At 42.4% G+C, this 16387-nt stretch overlaps 1 protein-coding gene across 2 annotated transcripts in view; it reads right to left on the bottom strand.

The window, feature by feature from the left end:
* amph (amphiphysin) overlaps nucleotides 1-16387 on the bottom strand; it is a 36350-nt gene that overhangs the window by 7500 nt on the left and 12463 nt on the right. The window contains exons 7-16 of one of the 2 annotated variants that reach the window (XM_069684888.1): nucleotides 16092-16177; nucleotides 15617-15692; nucleotides 15336-15418; nucleotides 14777-14915; nucleotides 12890-13009; nucleotides 12715-12798; nucleotides 12325-12351; nucleotides 12089-12112; nucleotides 6039-6068; nucleotides 3356-3397 (exon numbers count right to left, since the gene is read on the bottom strand). In XM_069684888.1, coding sequence (XP_069540989.1) covers nucleotides 3356-3397; nucleotides 6039-6068; nucleotides 12089-12112; nucleotides 12325-12351; nucleotides 12715-12798; nucleotides 12890-13009; nucleotides 14777-14915; nucleotides 15336-15418; nucleotides 15617-15692; nucleotides 16092-16177 — 711 coding nt within the window. The remainder of the gene's footprint in view (nucleotides 1-3355; nucleotides 3398-6038; nucleotides 6069-12088; nucleotides 12113-12324; nucleotides 12352-12714; nucleotides 12799-12889; nucleotides 13010-14776; nucleotides 14916-15335; nucleotides 15419-15616; nucleotides 15693-16091; nucleotides 16178-16387) is intronic. The other variant, XM_069684889.1, reaches the window with a different exon arrangement.

The following is a 16387-nucleotide window of genomic DNA, read 5'->3' as shown; positions in this document are numbered from 1 at the left end:
AAATTTAAGGAAACAATTCTTTACCACATCTGTTTCCTACAGAAAGCTCTGATGCTAATGTTAGTCCCTCTCAGCTTGATCAGTTTGTTGATAGTCCTGCAGGTTTGCTGAGAAGTACTCTAGACTCGATTGCCCCCTTAAAAAAGAAGATTATTAAACGACAGAGGCTAGCTCCATGGTATGACTCAGAAACTCGTAACTTGAAGCAAATGTCGCGTAAATTTGAAAGAATGTGGCGATCCACCAAAACAGAAGAGTCTCGTTTACTCTGGCAAAACAGTCTTAATAAATACAGGAAGGCCCTACGGCATGCTCGAGGTGTCTACTACTCCTCCCTCATAGAAGAACATAAAAACAATCCCAGGTACCTTTTCAGCACTGTAGCCAGGCTGACAGAGAGTCACAGCTCCACTGAGCCAAGTATTCCTATAGGCCTCAGCAGTGACGATTTCATGAGCTTCTTTAAGGACAACAAGATTAGAGACTCTGTAACCTCCTGCCGTTAACTGGTGCAGATGTATCTTTGGAAACTGCTCAAAAACCTGATGTTTACACTGTTTTTCTCCAATTGACCTTCCTGAGCTAAATTCTCTGATATCTTCGTCTAAACCATCAACCTGTCTTTTAGACCCGATTCCAACCAAGCTGCTTCAGGAAGTCTTTCCCTCAATTAGCACTTCTTTACTAGATATGATCAATATGTCTTTATCGACGGGCTATGTACCCCAGCCTTTTAAACTAGCTGTAATTAAGCCACTTCTTAAAAAGCCTACCCTAGATTCAGGCACCTTATTGTTACGCAGATGATACTCAATTATACTTATCAATGAAGCCAGACGAAACCAATCAGCTATCTAAACTAGAAGCATGCCTTAAGGACATAAAGATCTGGATGACTAGAAACTTTCTGCTACTTAATTCAGACAAAACTAAAGTTATTGTGCTCGGCCCAAAACACCTCAGAGACTCTTTCTCTAATGATATAGCTGCCCTAGATGGCATCAGCCTGGCATCCAGCACTACTGTTAGGAATCTGGGAGTTCTGTTTGATCAGGATATGTCCTTCATCTCCCACATAAAACAAATATCAAGGACAGCCTTCTTTCACCTTCGCAACAAACATCAGACACATCCTGTCTCAACACGATGCAGAAAAACTCGTCCATGCATTCGTTACTTCCAGGTTGGATTATTGTAACTCGTTACTATCAGGCTGCTCTAATAAGTCACTAAAAACTCTGCAGCTGGTACAAAATGCTGCAGCACGTGTGCTGACAAGAACTAGGAAGAGAGATCACATCTCTCCTGTATTAGCCTCTCTGCACTGGCTTCCTGTAAAATCTAGAATAGAATTTAAAATCCTTCTTCTTACTTACAAAGCTCTTACTGGTCCGGCACCATCATATCTTAAAGAGCTCATAGTGCCATATTACCCCTCTAGAACATTGCGCTCCCAGGATGCAGGCCTGCTTGTGGTACCTAAAGTCTCTAAGAGTAGTGTTGGAGGTAGAGCCTTCAATTACCAGGCCCCCCTCCTCTGGAACAATCTACCAGTCAAGGTCCGGGAGGCAGACACCCTCTCTTCTTTTAAGAGTAGACTTAAAACTTTCCTCTTTGATAAAGCTTATAGTTAGGCCTGGCTCAGGCTTGGACTAGCCCAGAGTTATGCTGCTATAGGTTTAGACTGCCGGGGGGAACTGACACACCAAGCGCCTCTCTCTCTCTCTCTCTCTCTCTCTCCCTCTCTCTGACTCTCTCTCTCTCTCTCTCTCTCTCTCTGACTCTCTGACTCTCTCTCTCTCTCTCTCTCTCTCTCTCTCTCTGACTCTCTGACTCTCTCTCTCTCTCTCTCTCTCTCTCTGACTCTCTCTCTCTCTCTCTCTGTCATATTAATGCAGCTCATTAACTCTGTATCTTCTGGTCCCATTAACATTACTAACCACATATCTTCCCGGGAGTTCTTGTGCTCCCTTGTCTTGAAGGTTCCTGAGGATCGTTGCTGCAGACCACCTGCTGCTGTGGACCTGCTCGACTGCAACAACTACTAACATCAGCCTTCCCCATAGTATCATTATTGTTGCTGCTAATGCTAATAGTAGACCTGTTGACTTCAACTGTTACAATTACGATTACCTCAGCCTTTATCATTACTCTGCTTCTCTCGCTAATTTATTTATTTTGCTAATCTTCACCCTAGTCTACCACTATTATTGGCATTGTAACCATCAGTAGGTGTCTGTTGTTGTTGTAACAAGGACATATGTTGTTGTTGCTCTCTTTGCCTGTCTCTATCCTGCATCTCCTTCTATCCCATTTTCGGCCCATCCAGTCTCTTCAGATGGCTGTTCAACATGAGTCTGGTTCTGCTCGAGGTTTCTGCCTGTTAAAGGAAGTTTTTCTGCCAATGTGCCGAATGTTGCTAAGTGCTACTCATGGTGATTCATGTTGGGCCTCTCTTTAAATAACAGAACAAAGAGTCGGTCTAGACCTGCTCTTTCTGTAAAGTGTCTCGAGATAACTCTGGTTATGATTTGGAGCTATACAAATAAAATTTGAATGATTTGATTGATTGATTGAGTGGGCCAAAATCCCTGCTGCAGTGTGTGCAAACCTGGTCAAGAACTACAGGAAACGTCTGATCTCTGTAATTGCAAACAAAGGTTTCTTTAACAAATATTAAGTTCCGCTTTTCTGATGTATCAAATACTTATGTCATGCAATAAAATGTAAATTAATTAAAAAATCATACAATGTGATTTTTTTGGATTTTTGTTTTACATTCCGGCTCTCACAGTTGAAGTGTACCTATGATAAAAATTACAGACCTCTACATGCTTTGTAAGTGGGAAAACATGCAAAATCGGCAGTGTATCAAATACTTGTTCTCCCCACTGTATAAGTGGACTGTTTGCTGCACTTTCATGCAGATGTCTGTTTATAGAGATGAATGAAAAGCAGGATCGTGGTCAAATGGTAGCCGATCAGTTCCGAGTGCATCATGGCCGATGTGTTCTGGCTCTTTTGATCTCCATACAGACTGTTTTCCTGCATAAACCCAAAGCCCGCTGAAATGCTGGTGGATGATGCCACTCGGACTGCAAACATAAACCAGTACACTTCTGATGTCAAAATGCATGTAAATTACCTACAGATTTTATATTCAAATGCAGATTACTATTCTACCATTGGCAAAACTAAACATGAATATTTTAATACCAGCAATGTTCCTGTTACAGAGGGACACTTATGTATATGTTTCAATTTAAACGGAAATGAACAGACCATTCCAAATCAAATACAGAAAGAATGTAACCTTTAGTTAAAGCATTGCATGATGTGCTGATTTAAAACTCACCATCTTATCAAAATCCGCAAAAAATGATGGGGCAGAGGAATCCTTCAGAGTGCAAAAAAGAGAACAAGCAGAGACAAAGCTGTCAGTTGCGACACAGAAAACATGATTATCATTCACAGAAAAAGAATTTAATTATTTGAGACAGTAAGGCAAAGGATGTTTAGGTAACTGAAACTTAGAGACAATCTAAGACATCTTTGTCTAATAGCTGCTTTAATAAATTTAGTTAACTGGTTGAACACAGTGATGTGGTCATTTATCTAGGGCACTGCGCGCAGTGCGAGAACCTCTTGGAATGCAAGAAATTATTTTTTATTCACTCTTTTTCTTCTCCCTCCAAATGAATCGCAGTTTCGAAGGCTTTAACATGCCCCAAAACTCATGAAATTTCGCACATGCCTCACAAGTGGCATGCATTTACATCTGATAGGGGTCTGGTGCATGGGCATGGTAAAATGGCTCCACATCAACCCCTAAAAATATTCAAAAATTCAGCCCCTGGAGTGCGTTTCACCTACATGTACGCAAAATTGGTGTGCATATTTACCATGTCAAGACCTCCAAAAAAAGTCTCTTAACGTCATGGTGAAAAGGCAACAGGAAGTCAGCCATTTTGCATCATGGTCATACTTTAACGAACTCCTCCAAGGGACTTCATCCCAGACTTTTCAAACTCGGTCAGTGCATTGACAAGACATTGGAGATTAAAAGTTATTAAAAGCTTGAGCTTTTGTGAAAGGGCGTGGCCTTGGCTGGGGGTTAAAGTTTGATGTTTTTTTGGCTAAATGCCAGTGTTCAATCTTCTTCATATTTTTTATGTATGATAAGAGTCCCAGCCTGAACACAACTGCATGAAAAAAATTCCCATCAGACATAGCGCCCCCTACTGGAAACAGGAAATTACATGTTTAAGCCCCTCCTCCAAAGTGGTAAATCATATCAACCTCACACTTCTGGGAAAGGAAAGGAAAGCCTTTAGACCTTGATCAAGGTTTGTGAAAAAACTCAATGAGGTTTCAACAGAGGTCGTGACCCTGGCTGCGCGGCGAATATAACCTTGACCGTGATGCCTTGCCATAACATTTAGGCATTAATAACTCGGCTGTACTTCATCATTTCTGCACCAAATTTCATATGCTTGATAAGAATCCCATCCCGAACAGTTCTACACACTCCTTTTTGTACCAATTCTATAGCGCCACCCACTGGTGAGAGCCAGTATCAACTCCCATATACATTGTCCAATCTCCTCCAAAATTCACAGGTTTCATGAGGGTACTGCCCTGAACCGATCTGCATATACCTTTTCATTTATACTCTTAGCGCCACCTAGTGGAAAGAGGCAGTAGTAACTCTCAAATGCAGTGTTCAAAATTTCACATGCATGATGACAGTCTCGGCCTGCACAGATCTACATAGGAATAAGGGTCATGCTGCAGGCACCTCCTACTGGTGCACAGCCCCTGGTTGCAGCACATGCTGTGGCTCATGCACACCCTGCACGCGCCAAGCATCCCATGGCCGCGACACGCCCCAATGTGGCCACAGGTGTGAGGGGCCGTTCTTCGCTGCTTGCGGCTTTAATTGCATATTGAGTCTTTACTTTGTTCTGCACTGAGATGAAATGTCTGTGAAGGTTCTCAGTCCTATAGGTCATGGTAATTCGAAGCCACCCAAAAGAAAACTGGCCTTTTGGATGGGGAAACAAAGGGTTTTTTTTCTTATCTCCGGATGAGAGGTGAAAAGCTTTCAAGAACTTCCATCAAGTCCAGTTGCCTTTTGAAATTAAGATAGAAAAAGATTAATAAAGAAAAAAAGATTTTTGAAAAATTTTTAGAGAATTACATTTTTGCCAAGACTGAAACTGACAGCTTGAAGGCTAAGCAGTAAAGGAATCATTCATATACACTACCAGTCAAACGTTTGGACACACTTTCTCATACAAGTGAATGGGAAAGTGTGGCCAAACGTTTGACTGGTAGTGTATGTCAAATCAAAAGTCCCTGAATCTGATGAAATCAGATCTGTTATCATGGTAAGTTTTGAATTTTATTCATTCTGTGTTCCTGTCATGATTTAGTTCTCTAGTTTGTTTATGGTTTTGGTTTGTATTTCAGGGTTCTAATATATTTTCCTGTTTTACTTTGTCACCTTGTCTCTCGTGTTGGTCCACTTCCTGCCTTTGTGTGTTTCCCGCTTGTTTGATTATGTGCCCTGCCCTAATTGTTTTCACCTGCTCCCTTGATTGTCTCACCTGTGCCCAATTAGCCTCACCTCCCGAGTTTATTTAGTCTGTGTGTTCCCGTTTCTTTGTCTGTTCGTCTTTTGTCTTTCATGTCTTGCTCCGTGTGTCTTTTGTCCTTGCTCCTCGTGGCTCCCCGTGTTTTTTGATCTGCTGTTGTACTTTTCCTTTGGATTATTTGTTACCCATTTTGTTGGATCTCTTTTGCTGTTGGAGTTTGCTTGCCTGCACCCCTTGAACTCAGTAAGCCTTTTTGTTTATCATTTTGCCTTTCGTTAAATAAATATCTGCTTTGTCTGCATCTGGGTTCTCTCCCTTTTTGTTAAAGCCCTCGAACCGTAACAAGGTCTGAACAATCTGTAAGAAAAATATGTATTATCTCTGCAAACTACACACTTCACATTTTTACCTGGACAATTTAAGTAAAGTTTGGGACCTTACCTGGGAAAATCCATTAAATGCATCGGTAGCCTAAATTAAATTGCAAAGATACATAGCAGTATTAGAAGCATTTCATGAAGAAGAGTCTAAGATGATTGTAAAGATGAGAACTGAAGAATGGAATGAACAGGAAGACAAAGCAAGCAAAAGGAGAGGCAGGAGGAGCTCAGGCTGGGATCCAGGTTTCAGGACAATTTTCACTATGTTGGTTTTTTCAATCTGTAGAAGGGTGGAGGACAGGAAAGAGGTGTTCATTGATTTCTAGTCTAATCTACACTAAACTAGCACATTGAAGAGGGGAGGAAGTTATGTACCTCTTCCTTCTCTGTATCTAGCTCTCGGTACAACTTTCCAAATCTTCGGTTTGCAGCCTCATCTTCAGACATGTCTGAATTTTCTGGTTCTTTGTGAATTCTGGAAACATTTGCATCTTTAATTCTTTCTGTGGCTCTTCCAGAACAAAACGCAGAGTTTTCTTGGGACACAGACGAGGAGAAGCCACTGATGTCATTAACCTCCTGCCAGGACGTGGTGTTGAGTGGAGCGCCCTCAGTCCCTGGAGAGACTGCTGGGAAACTGTGGGCAAAAGGGTCTGTATCCCACCCTCCTTTTCCATCTCCAGTGGCCACAACCCCACCTTCTCCTGAGGTCTCAGCAAATAGATCATATTTAAAACCACAGCCCTGTGCTTCAGCAAAGGGATCTGAATCAAACACACCTCCTCCCTGTGTTTCAGCTGAAGGATCAAAAACAAACGCACCTCCTCCCTGTGTTTCAGTAAAGGGATCTGAATCAAACACACCTCCTCCCTGTGTTTCAGCAAAGGGATCTGAATCAAACGCACCTCCTCCCTGTGCTTCAGCAAAGGGATCTGAATCAAACGCACCTCCTCCCTGTGTTTCAGCTGAAGGGTCAGAATCAAACGCACCTCCTCCCTGTGTTTCAGCAAAGGGATCTGAATCAAACGCACCTCCTCCCTGTGTTTCAGCTGAAGGATCAAAAACAAACGCACCTCCTCCCTGTGTTTCAGTAAAGGGATCAGAATCAAACGCACCTCCTCCCTGTGTTTCAGCTGAAGGATCAAAAACAAACGCACCTCCTCCCTGTGTTTCAGTAAAGGGATCAGAATCAAACGCACCTCCGCCCTGTGTTTCAGTAAAGGGATCAGAATCAAACGCACCTCCGCCCTGTGTTTCAGTAAAGGGATCAGAATCAAACGCACCTCCTCCCTGTGTTTCAGTAAAGGGATCAGAATCAAACGCACCTCCGCCCTGTGTTTCAGTAAAGGGATCAGAATCAAACGCACCTCCGCCCTGTGTTTCAGTAAAGGGATCAGAATCAAACGCACCTCCGCCCTGTGTTTCAGTAAAGGGATCAGAATCAAACGCACCTCCGCCCTGTGTTTCAGTAAAGGGATCAGAATCAAACGCACCTCCTCCCTGTGTTTCAGTAAAGGGATCAGAATCAAACGCACCTCCGCCCTGTGTTTCAGTAAAGGGATCAGAATCAAACGCACCTCCGCCCTGTGTTTCAGTAAAGGGATCAGAATCAAACGCACCTCCGCCCTGTGTTTCAGTAAAGGGATCTGAATCAAACGCACCTCCTCCCTGTGTTTCAGTAAAGGGATCAGAATCAAACGCACCTCCTCCCTGTGTTTCAGTAAAGGGATCAGAATCAAACGCACCTCCGCCCTGTGTTTCAGTAAAGGGATCAGAATCAAACGCACCTCCGCCCTGTGTTTCAGTAAAGGGATCAGAATCAAACGCACCTCCTCCCTGTGTCATATCATTTTCAGAATGGTCTATGTCAGCTGATGTGAGAGGATTTTGTTGTTCTTTAGCTGGACAGTCGCTCTTTGCAGCTGCACCCTCACCTCCACCTGCCCACCTCTCTGACATGTTTACTAGGGGATGATCTTCATATGAAAGTTCATCATCGGCACTTGCCCAGCCTCCCCCCTGACCACCATCCCCCCACTCCTCAGCAGTTTCATATTCAGACCCGGAGCCATCTGGGGACCTGGACCACTTGTCTCTTCTGTCCTCTGTACTGTCCTCAATCTGTTGACCAAACTCGTTGGTGAAAATAAGTCCTGGGGTGGACTTCCTGCGTTCTTCCTGCACTGTGCTTTCTCCTCCTGAATCTACTTTCCCCACCTTATCTTCTTCACCTCTGACTGCCTCTACATCAGTTGCTAATAAAGCCTCACTGTCCTGAGAAGGTGTAATTGTGTTTCCACCAGGCTGCCAGCCTGCTGCCTGGTGCCAGCCCTGATCCAGACCCTGAACCCCTCCCTGAGCCCCGCCCTGAGCCCCCTCCAGCCTTGCATCAGAGCCCTCGGCCCGTGAAGCAGCGTCTCCATTTGGTGATAATGAACCAAAGTCAGCCGACCAGTTGGCAACGAAACCAGCATCTGCAGCCTGCTTGGAAAAGGCAGGGAATGGGTTAAAGTTTGATACCCCCTTTACACACACACACACACACTCTTCAGGGAGTGTGTTTTTAAAGACACTGTTGAAGTGGATGATGTATGAATCAAGGGACTTGTTGAACAAAGCTTCACCGATTTAAGAATCAGAGGCGTGTTTCAGATTCTGCCAAACAAAAGCTCATAGTGAATTCTGGGGAAATCCAGACTTCTTTTGCAGCGCGGTTTCTTCAACACCTGCATTAAAGTCTTACAAATGTTTTAAGATAATTCACAGTACAAACTTGCATATTAAAGACAAACATATAGTCTGGCAGTAGCAAGGTTTCTCTGCAAGAACAATGCAAAATTAAACCATTGTTTCAGAAAAACAGTCAAATCAAATGTGCATGAACGAGTGTAATTCAACAAAATATTTAGTAGCTGTTGCAAATTTTTGGCTCAGTTGTCATTATTAAACAGTTGAGGTTATAATGACCAGTTAGTTAGATGTATTAATGTGAGGAAGGTTACTGTCTCCTCATCACTGCACATAGATTGAATGTTTTCTTCATGTTTCATGATTTCATCCTCAACCTGTTCATATTTAAAAATGTAAAAAAAAAACAGGTGTTTGCAAACATGACGGTATCTTTGTGCAAAATGTCCCAACAGTCTGATATATCACAGAATGAATATGGGCATCATGGAACCAGTGAAAACTGCCTGTGTAACCCTGTGTTATATGTGTAACAGCGTATAACAGTGTGTAATAGTGTAACTGTGTAATTGTGTGTAATAGTTTGTAAGAGTGTGTAACCGTGTGTAACAGTGTAACTATATAACAGTGTAACAGTGTGTAGTAGTAGTGTGTAACAGTGTAACTGTGTCTAACTGTGTAACAGTGTGTTGCCCTGTGTAACTGTGAGTATGGGGTAATTGTGTGTAACTGCTGCAGTGTGTGTATTGTGTGTGACTGAATATTTTGTGATCTTTAAACATGAAATTGTATTGTTTGGTCTGATTCCTTTGACTGAAGACTGAAATTTCTGTCGAGGGTTTCTAATAATAATCAATTATTTATTTTAAGTTGGTATGAGGAAGTTATTAACTTAAAGGTTTTGTATGGTTTGAGGTCATAAATATTCGATTTATATATTTTTAATAGACTTCTTTTGTCATGGCTCTCATGTCCAACATCACAAAATATATTTCAGTCAGACAATTCACGTTTGTGATAGTTTGAAATGTTTATTGCAGCAACAGATCATAGCTTGTGTTTGGTGTTGAGGCTCCGACCTAATCACTCCTCGCAGATTTACACCGATGAGCCATAACATTATGACCACAGGTTCAATGGTTTTCCTTCCTTGGACCACTTCTGGTAGGAACTGACCACTGCAGACGGGAACACCCCACAAGAGCTGCAGTTTTGGAGATGCTCTGACCCAGTCACCTAGCCATTACGATTTGGCCCCTGTCAAAGTCGCCGGTGCCATTGTAACAAGATAATCAATGTATTTCACCTGTCAGTGGTCATAAGGTTATGGCTGAACCCTGTGTGTGTGTGTGTGTGTGTACATATATATATATATATATATATGTGTGTTAATAGTTTATTTTCATCAATAAACAAAATGCAGTGAATGAACAGAAGAGAAATCTAAATCAGATCAATATTTGCCTTCTAAACAGCATCAGTTCTTCTCGGTACACTTGCACACAGTTTCTGAAGGAACTCGGCTGGTAGGTTATTCCAAACATGTTGGAGAACTAACCACAGATCTTCTGTGGATGTAGGCTTCCTCAGATCCTTCTGTCTCTTCATGTCATCCCAGACAGACTCCATGATGTTGAGATCAGGGCTCTGTGGGGGCCATACCATCAGCTCCAGGACTTCTTGTTCTTCTTCACGCTGAAGATAGTTCTTAATGACATTGACTGTATGTTTGGGGTCGTTGTCCTGCTGCAGAATACATGTGGGGCCAATCATACGCCTCCCTGATGGTAGTGCATGATGGATAAGTATCTGCCTGTATTTCTCAGCATTGAGGACACCATTAATCCTGACCAAATCTCCGACTCCATTTGCAGAAATGCAGCCCCAAACTTGAAGGAACCTCCAGCATGCTTCACTGCTGCCTGCAGACACTCATTATCGTAGCGCTCTCCAGCCCTTCGGCAGACAAACTGCCTTCTGCTGCAGCCAAATATTTCACATTCTGACTCTTCAGTCCAGAGCACCTGCTGCCATTTCTCTGCTGCCCAGTTCCTATGTGTTTGAGCATCGTTGAGTTGCTCGGCCTTGTTTCCATGTCGGAGGCTTTTTGCTGCAGCTCTTCCATGAAGACCACTTGTGGCCAGACTCCTCCGGACAGTAGATGGGTGTACCTGGGTCCCACTGGTTTCTGCCAGTTCTGAGCTGATGGCTCTGCTGGACATCTTCCCATTTGGAAGGGAAATAAGCTCGATGTGTTTTTCACCTGCTGCACTAAGTTTCCTCGGCCGACCACTGCGTCGACGATCCTCAACGTCGCCCGTTTCTTTGTGCTTCTTCCAAAGAGCTTGAACAGCACATCTTGAAACCCCAGTGAGCTTTGACATCTTTGTCTGGGAGAGACCTTGCTGATGCAGTATAACTACCTTGTGTCTTGTTGCTGTGCTCAGTCTTGCCATGGTGTCTGACCTGTGACATGAAACTGTCTTCCACAGCCTCACCTTGGTAGCAGAGTTTGGCTGTTCCTCAGCCAGTTTTAAGCCTCCTACACAGCTGTTTCTGTTTCACTTAATGACTGTGTTTCAACCTACATGTGTCACTGATGATCATTAGCACCTGTCTGGTATAATTGGTTGATCATACACCTGACTATAATCCTACAACATCCCTGACTGTGTGCAGGTGTACCTGTAAGAACTGATGATGTAGTAGTAACACCAGATATTGATTTGATTTAGGTTTTCTTTTGTTCGCTCACTGATCGTTTTGTAAATTGATCAAAATAAACAATTATTATTTATATTTTTGAAAGAATTCTTAGTTTACAGCATTTTTCACACCTGCCTTAAACTCTTGCACAGTACTGTATATATATATATATATATACACAAACACACCCACACACATATATACATACACTGAAAAATCTAATGTAATCCAATACACCAGCTCAGCCATAACATTTGCTTTTATGTTTTTTTCTAAGCTGTCATCAAGGTGTTCATTCAGTGAGATTTCAGCTTCATCACTGGTGGTGCAGCTGCACTGAGCTGCATTATATTCAGAAGTGTTCATAATTCTCTGGCCCCCTCATGTATGTAACTAGGGAGGACAAAAGATTAGAGACACATCTCAGTATAATGTAGTTCAGTACGACAGCAGCTTTAACTGTGGCCTCAGTAATAAACATAAACATTTACACCCTTCAGACTGTCAACAAAACAAAAGTCAACAAAAACTAAACTTCATTAAAGGATCCACGGCAGCGCTGTTGGATTGAGCTGCATTAGATCGTACAGGTGTACCTAATGAAGTGGCCGGTGATTATACACACACACACATATAGTTGTGTGTGTATATATATATACACACGTATGTATGTATTTTATTGTGCGTATTGTGTACTGTGTGAATGTATGTACTCACAGGCTGAGCGGTTTGAGCGTTGGCCTTCAAAATAAAAACAAAAAGTGATCAAAGTTAATTTTTTTTATTTCAGCCGTTTTCCTCCTTTATTTAGAGGAAGTTTTAATGTGTAAAATAACTTCACATTCATTTTTCACGTGTAGACACGCTGCGTTTAAGAGAAAATCTCAGTTTGAAATTTAGACTGAAATTTATAAACACAAAGAATCTTCAAACAATAAAGAAAAATTACTCACCGACCACATGTCCCACGGCACGGCTGTCTGAAAGAGCACACTGTTTAAACCAACATGTCTAGATATTAACACATTCATATTAACACAATAATATCAATAATAGAATATCAATAAGTTTTATATTTATATCAGTGATCTTTTCCCTTCTGTTTTAGTTTTCAAAGAGATAAAAAAAACTAAATCTGTGACATCATGATATTAAATCAACATATGACCTGTCTACTGTCAGTTGAACAGTCACCTGTCTACCTGAGAATGTGTGTTTAATTGGAGCAAGTGGATGGTTCAGTCTACAGATACTGTTTAAAGGTTTTTAAATTATTATCGTTATTATTAGACTCTACTTGGTTGGTTGGTACATTCGGGATCAAACAGGTAAAGGTGAGACACCTGTGGTATTGGTGAAACACTTTCATCGGGCTGAAAAGCATCAAAGTCGAGGTCCAGCAGAGATTCTCCAGGTCGTTCGTTGGGCTGTAAAAAAACAAGTGAACATAAAGCAGGTGTGGACACAACACACAGGTGTGTCTGATTGTTTCAGTAAATCTGAGAGAACTCTAGATACCTGTGATGGCGAAGGAGCCGGTAAGAATTCTCCTCCAAACAGGTCGATGATCTGCTCCTCGGCCACCTCCTTGGTAGGTGTGACCTTTGGTGGGGGGGGCACAGGGGGGCCCTTTTTAAGCTACAATAAAAAATAAAGTGTTTTTAAAAGACTCAGAGATTTAATAACAGAGAGCGACTGATTCAGATTCTTTAAACCAGGGGTTTTCAAAGTGTGGGAAAGTGAGCCTCCCCTGAAAGAACAACCCCCCGATCACATGGCTGTATTCTCCAGTGCGTGCATAACGGACACTGGACAGTGTATTAATATCTGTGGGCAGGACTGCCAGAGGTTTTTAAGTTTGATGTTTACAATAACTTTACCTCTTAGTTCCGTTTGTGAGTGTGTGTGTGTTTCTGCATGTGTTAGAGAGAGCACACATCAGAATGAGCACGCGAGATGAGAGCTTGGCGTCGGTCTCTGGCTGTTTTTGGCCCGTGCGGGGCTCAAGCAAGAATCTCCCTGAGAATCCCTGAGGCAGCGGTGAGCTCGTCCAAGTTTTTTGGCCTCACCAGATTGGCACCAGACTGAAAGCAGTGTCGTGATGTGAGGAGACGAGGGGAACCGAAGCTTGCAGTCCCACAGTCCTCTGTCCCATAGACAACTTCATTTCACTGTGTCAGCAAAGATTTGCGTGTTGTGAACTGGCTGATGTATGCCAATCTTACTAATGCGCTCTTTGAATAGCAGGGACAGACTGCGCCATAGACTGTAGACTTTAGAGCAGCTTATGGTGCAGTCGTTTTCTGCATCCTCCAGATCGCAAAGCGCCACCTGTTTGCCCGACCACACCTCATTTAAGACCAAAAAATGAAAACTGCATTGAGTGAAAAGCAATGACTGCTTTGTGCCAGGTGAACAATAGGACCCTGCGTCTATGATGATCACAAGCGCTTGATGTGGGATGCACTGAATAAACGCAGATCATCCTACACCTGCAGCCTTCATGGTACTTGCTTTTGATCACTGTCAATGTTGAAAACGTGACCTCTCTTTCTGTAGTTACCCGGTGCTTACAGATATTTTTCTGGTTTATTTTTTCTCATGCTGCACCTCCCCTGGAATCCCTGGCGCACCCCCAGGTGAGACTCGCCTCACACTTTGAAAACCGCTGATTGAAACAGTTTAAATCAACAAAACACTCGCTGCTTCAGAAAGTTCATTTATGACAAAATCAGTTTGTTTGTCTGAACGTCTCAAAACATCCCAAATTTCCCCAAAAGGATTATCTTATCTCAAAGTGATTTAACACACAAATACACACACACACACTCAGTAACACACACAGTAACACACAATCACAGTGACTGTAAATAAACTTGTGTTTATTTCTGCTAAATTTTATAAGCATTAATGTAAATGTAATTATTATTATTATTCTTGTTAATGTTCTGATCAATAACCATCAGATCAATACATTTTATATATACATATATATGTATATACAGTCACACAGACACATGAAGTAACTGGTGTTACGTGTTCACTCACCAGGTGACAGACAAATGCAGCAAAGAAAAACAGTCACAGGAAGTTACTGTCAATCACTAATATCTCAATCACTATCAATCACCAATATCCTTCATTACTTCATGAAACATTGTCAGATCTACCTGTAGTGCAGATCTGGATTCAGTTAAGACTAGATGTACAACATCTACTCTCACTGGTACTGGATTAAGGATTACCTTTGCCAGCAAAGTGGATCTGGATCCAGTTAATATAAGATCTACTTTGATCTGTGAGGACGATTCTAATCTGGTTAGGATGAGGTCTACCTGTTGTGGATCCAGACAGCGTACAATGTACCTGGTGAAAGAATCTGGATCAGTTAAGGATTGGATATACCTGTGTTGGGGATTTGGGTCGGGGTGGTCCAGGTGAAACAGGGCGGAGCATATGATTGGAGCTGGCTTCTGGACTGTCAGGTGGACTCTCATCTTCCGGAGGTGACGGGGTTCTGGCGAGTCGCAGAGGACCTGAATCACTGAGGGACAGAAATCAGATTATAACATGGACGTCTTCTGATTGATGTTAGTCACACCTGTGTCATAGGTGTTTTATTGTGATGTAATTAAGTGGTGACGTAAGATGTTAATGAACAAACGAATAAAAACTTAATGTTCATGAAAAGGTGAAGAAAAACCTGAGTCAATGAATCTCAGAAACCGGTTTATGATTTCAAGAAAACATTGAAATATTTAAAACACTCAAATTATTATTATTTAAAACCTGAATTTTCAGTCAGAAAACAATAAAACACCTGACATCTGTCCTGTCCTGACATCAAACATCAAACAACCTCACGTCATCAGAACGACCTAAGCGATGATGAAAACATTCAAGAAATGAACTCAGTGAGTTAAATAACATGTTGAAGTTCTCCCACAGTGAACATGGAGCTGACCTCGGGGCTCCTTGGATGGTGAACATTTTGTCAGAGTGCTGCTCAGCCAGTTGTGTCATCACTTCATACAGCTGCCTGCAAACCTGTTGGTGACATGAACTTTCATCTTTCTGCAATGAACAACTGTTTCCTGGTAACATGTGATGTCACGGAGTGCTTTACTCTAATTGGTCACACAGCTGAAGTCTGAATGTTCCTCTGTTTACTATTCAAACATCTTTAAAAACTTTTGTTTTTAGTTTATCTTCATGTTGCAAAAACAAAGACTGATAGAAACTCACCAGAGAGATTTCACGGTGAAACTTTGCCTCCAGATTCGTCACGCTCTTAAACGTGCTGATGTAGAAGTCAACCCGGCTGCAGAGAGGGCGGATCTTATTGATTGTGTGTCATTGTGTTTTTTTATTCAAACATTGTTTAACAAACTCTTTCTTGAATCTCCCCTCTGAAGCGCCACACATTCTTCAACCGAACACGTTCCGACAGAAGCAACATCAGCAAAACTGGGCCGCCGTGTACATTATCAAACACAGATACACACACACACACACACACACACACACACAAACACTGATACACACAGATAAACACACCCACACACTGATAAACTCCTTTTTCTGAATGACTGACCTTCATCATCTTTAAGAGGCATAGCCTGAGATCAGGTCTTTTCACTCTACAGTGTGTATTGAATGTTGAGTGTTGAGTGTGTGTTCTGTCATGTGACCAGACTGGTGTTCATTTGAGCTGCCTTACCCGTCCCACAGAGTCGGCAGTTCATCCTGCAGCCCAACGTTCAGCTCATCGAACACTTTCTGAGCCTTTCTGAGCTCATCTTCAGCCTGCAGATAAACAAGTTAGCAACATGACGTTCATACAACAGACAATTCCCTACATACCTCCCCCTCCCCCTGTCCCACTCATACTTTCAGCCAGGCAGAAAGAGAGCTCTCCAGACTCCGCACCAACAAAGCCAGTGGGCCAGACAACATCAGCCCCAAGGTCCTCAAGGTGTGTGCTGGGCAGCTCGCAGTATTTCGAGTATTTCAGCA

This window comes from Semicossyphus pulcher, unplaced genomic scaffold, assembly GCF_022749685.1.
Source record: "Semicossyphus pulcher isolate SPU_LCO1_2020_fin unplaced genomic scaffold, fSemPul1.0.p SCAF_7, whole genome shotgun sequence".
Taxonomy (NCBI): domain Eukaryota; kingdom Metazoa; phylum Chordata; class Actinopteri; order Labriformes; family Labridae; genus Semicossyphus; species Semicossyphus pulcher.
This window is presented reverse-complemented; position numbering and strand designations above follow the sequence as displayed.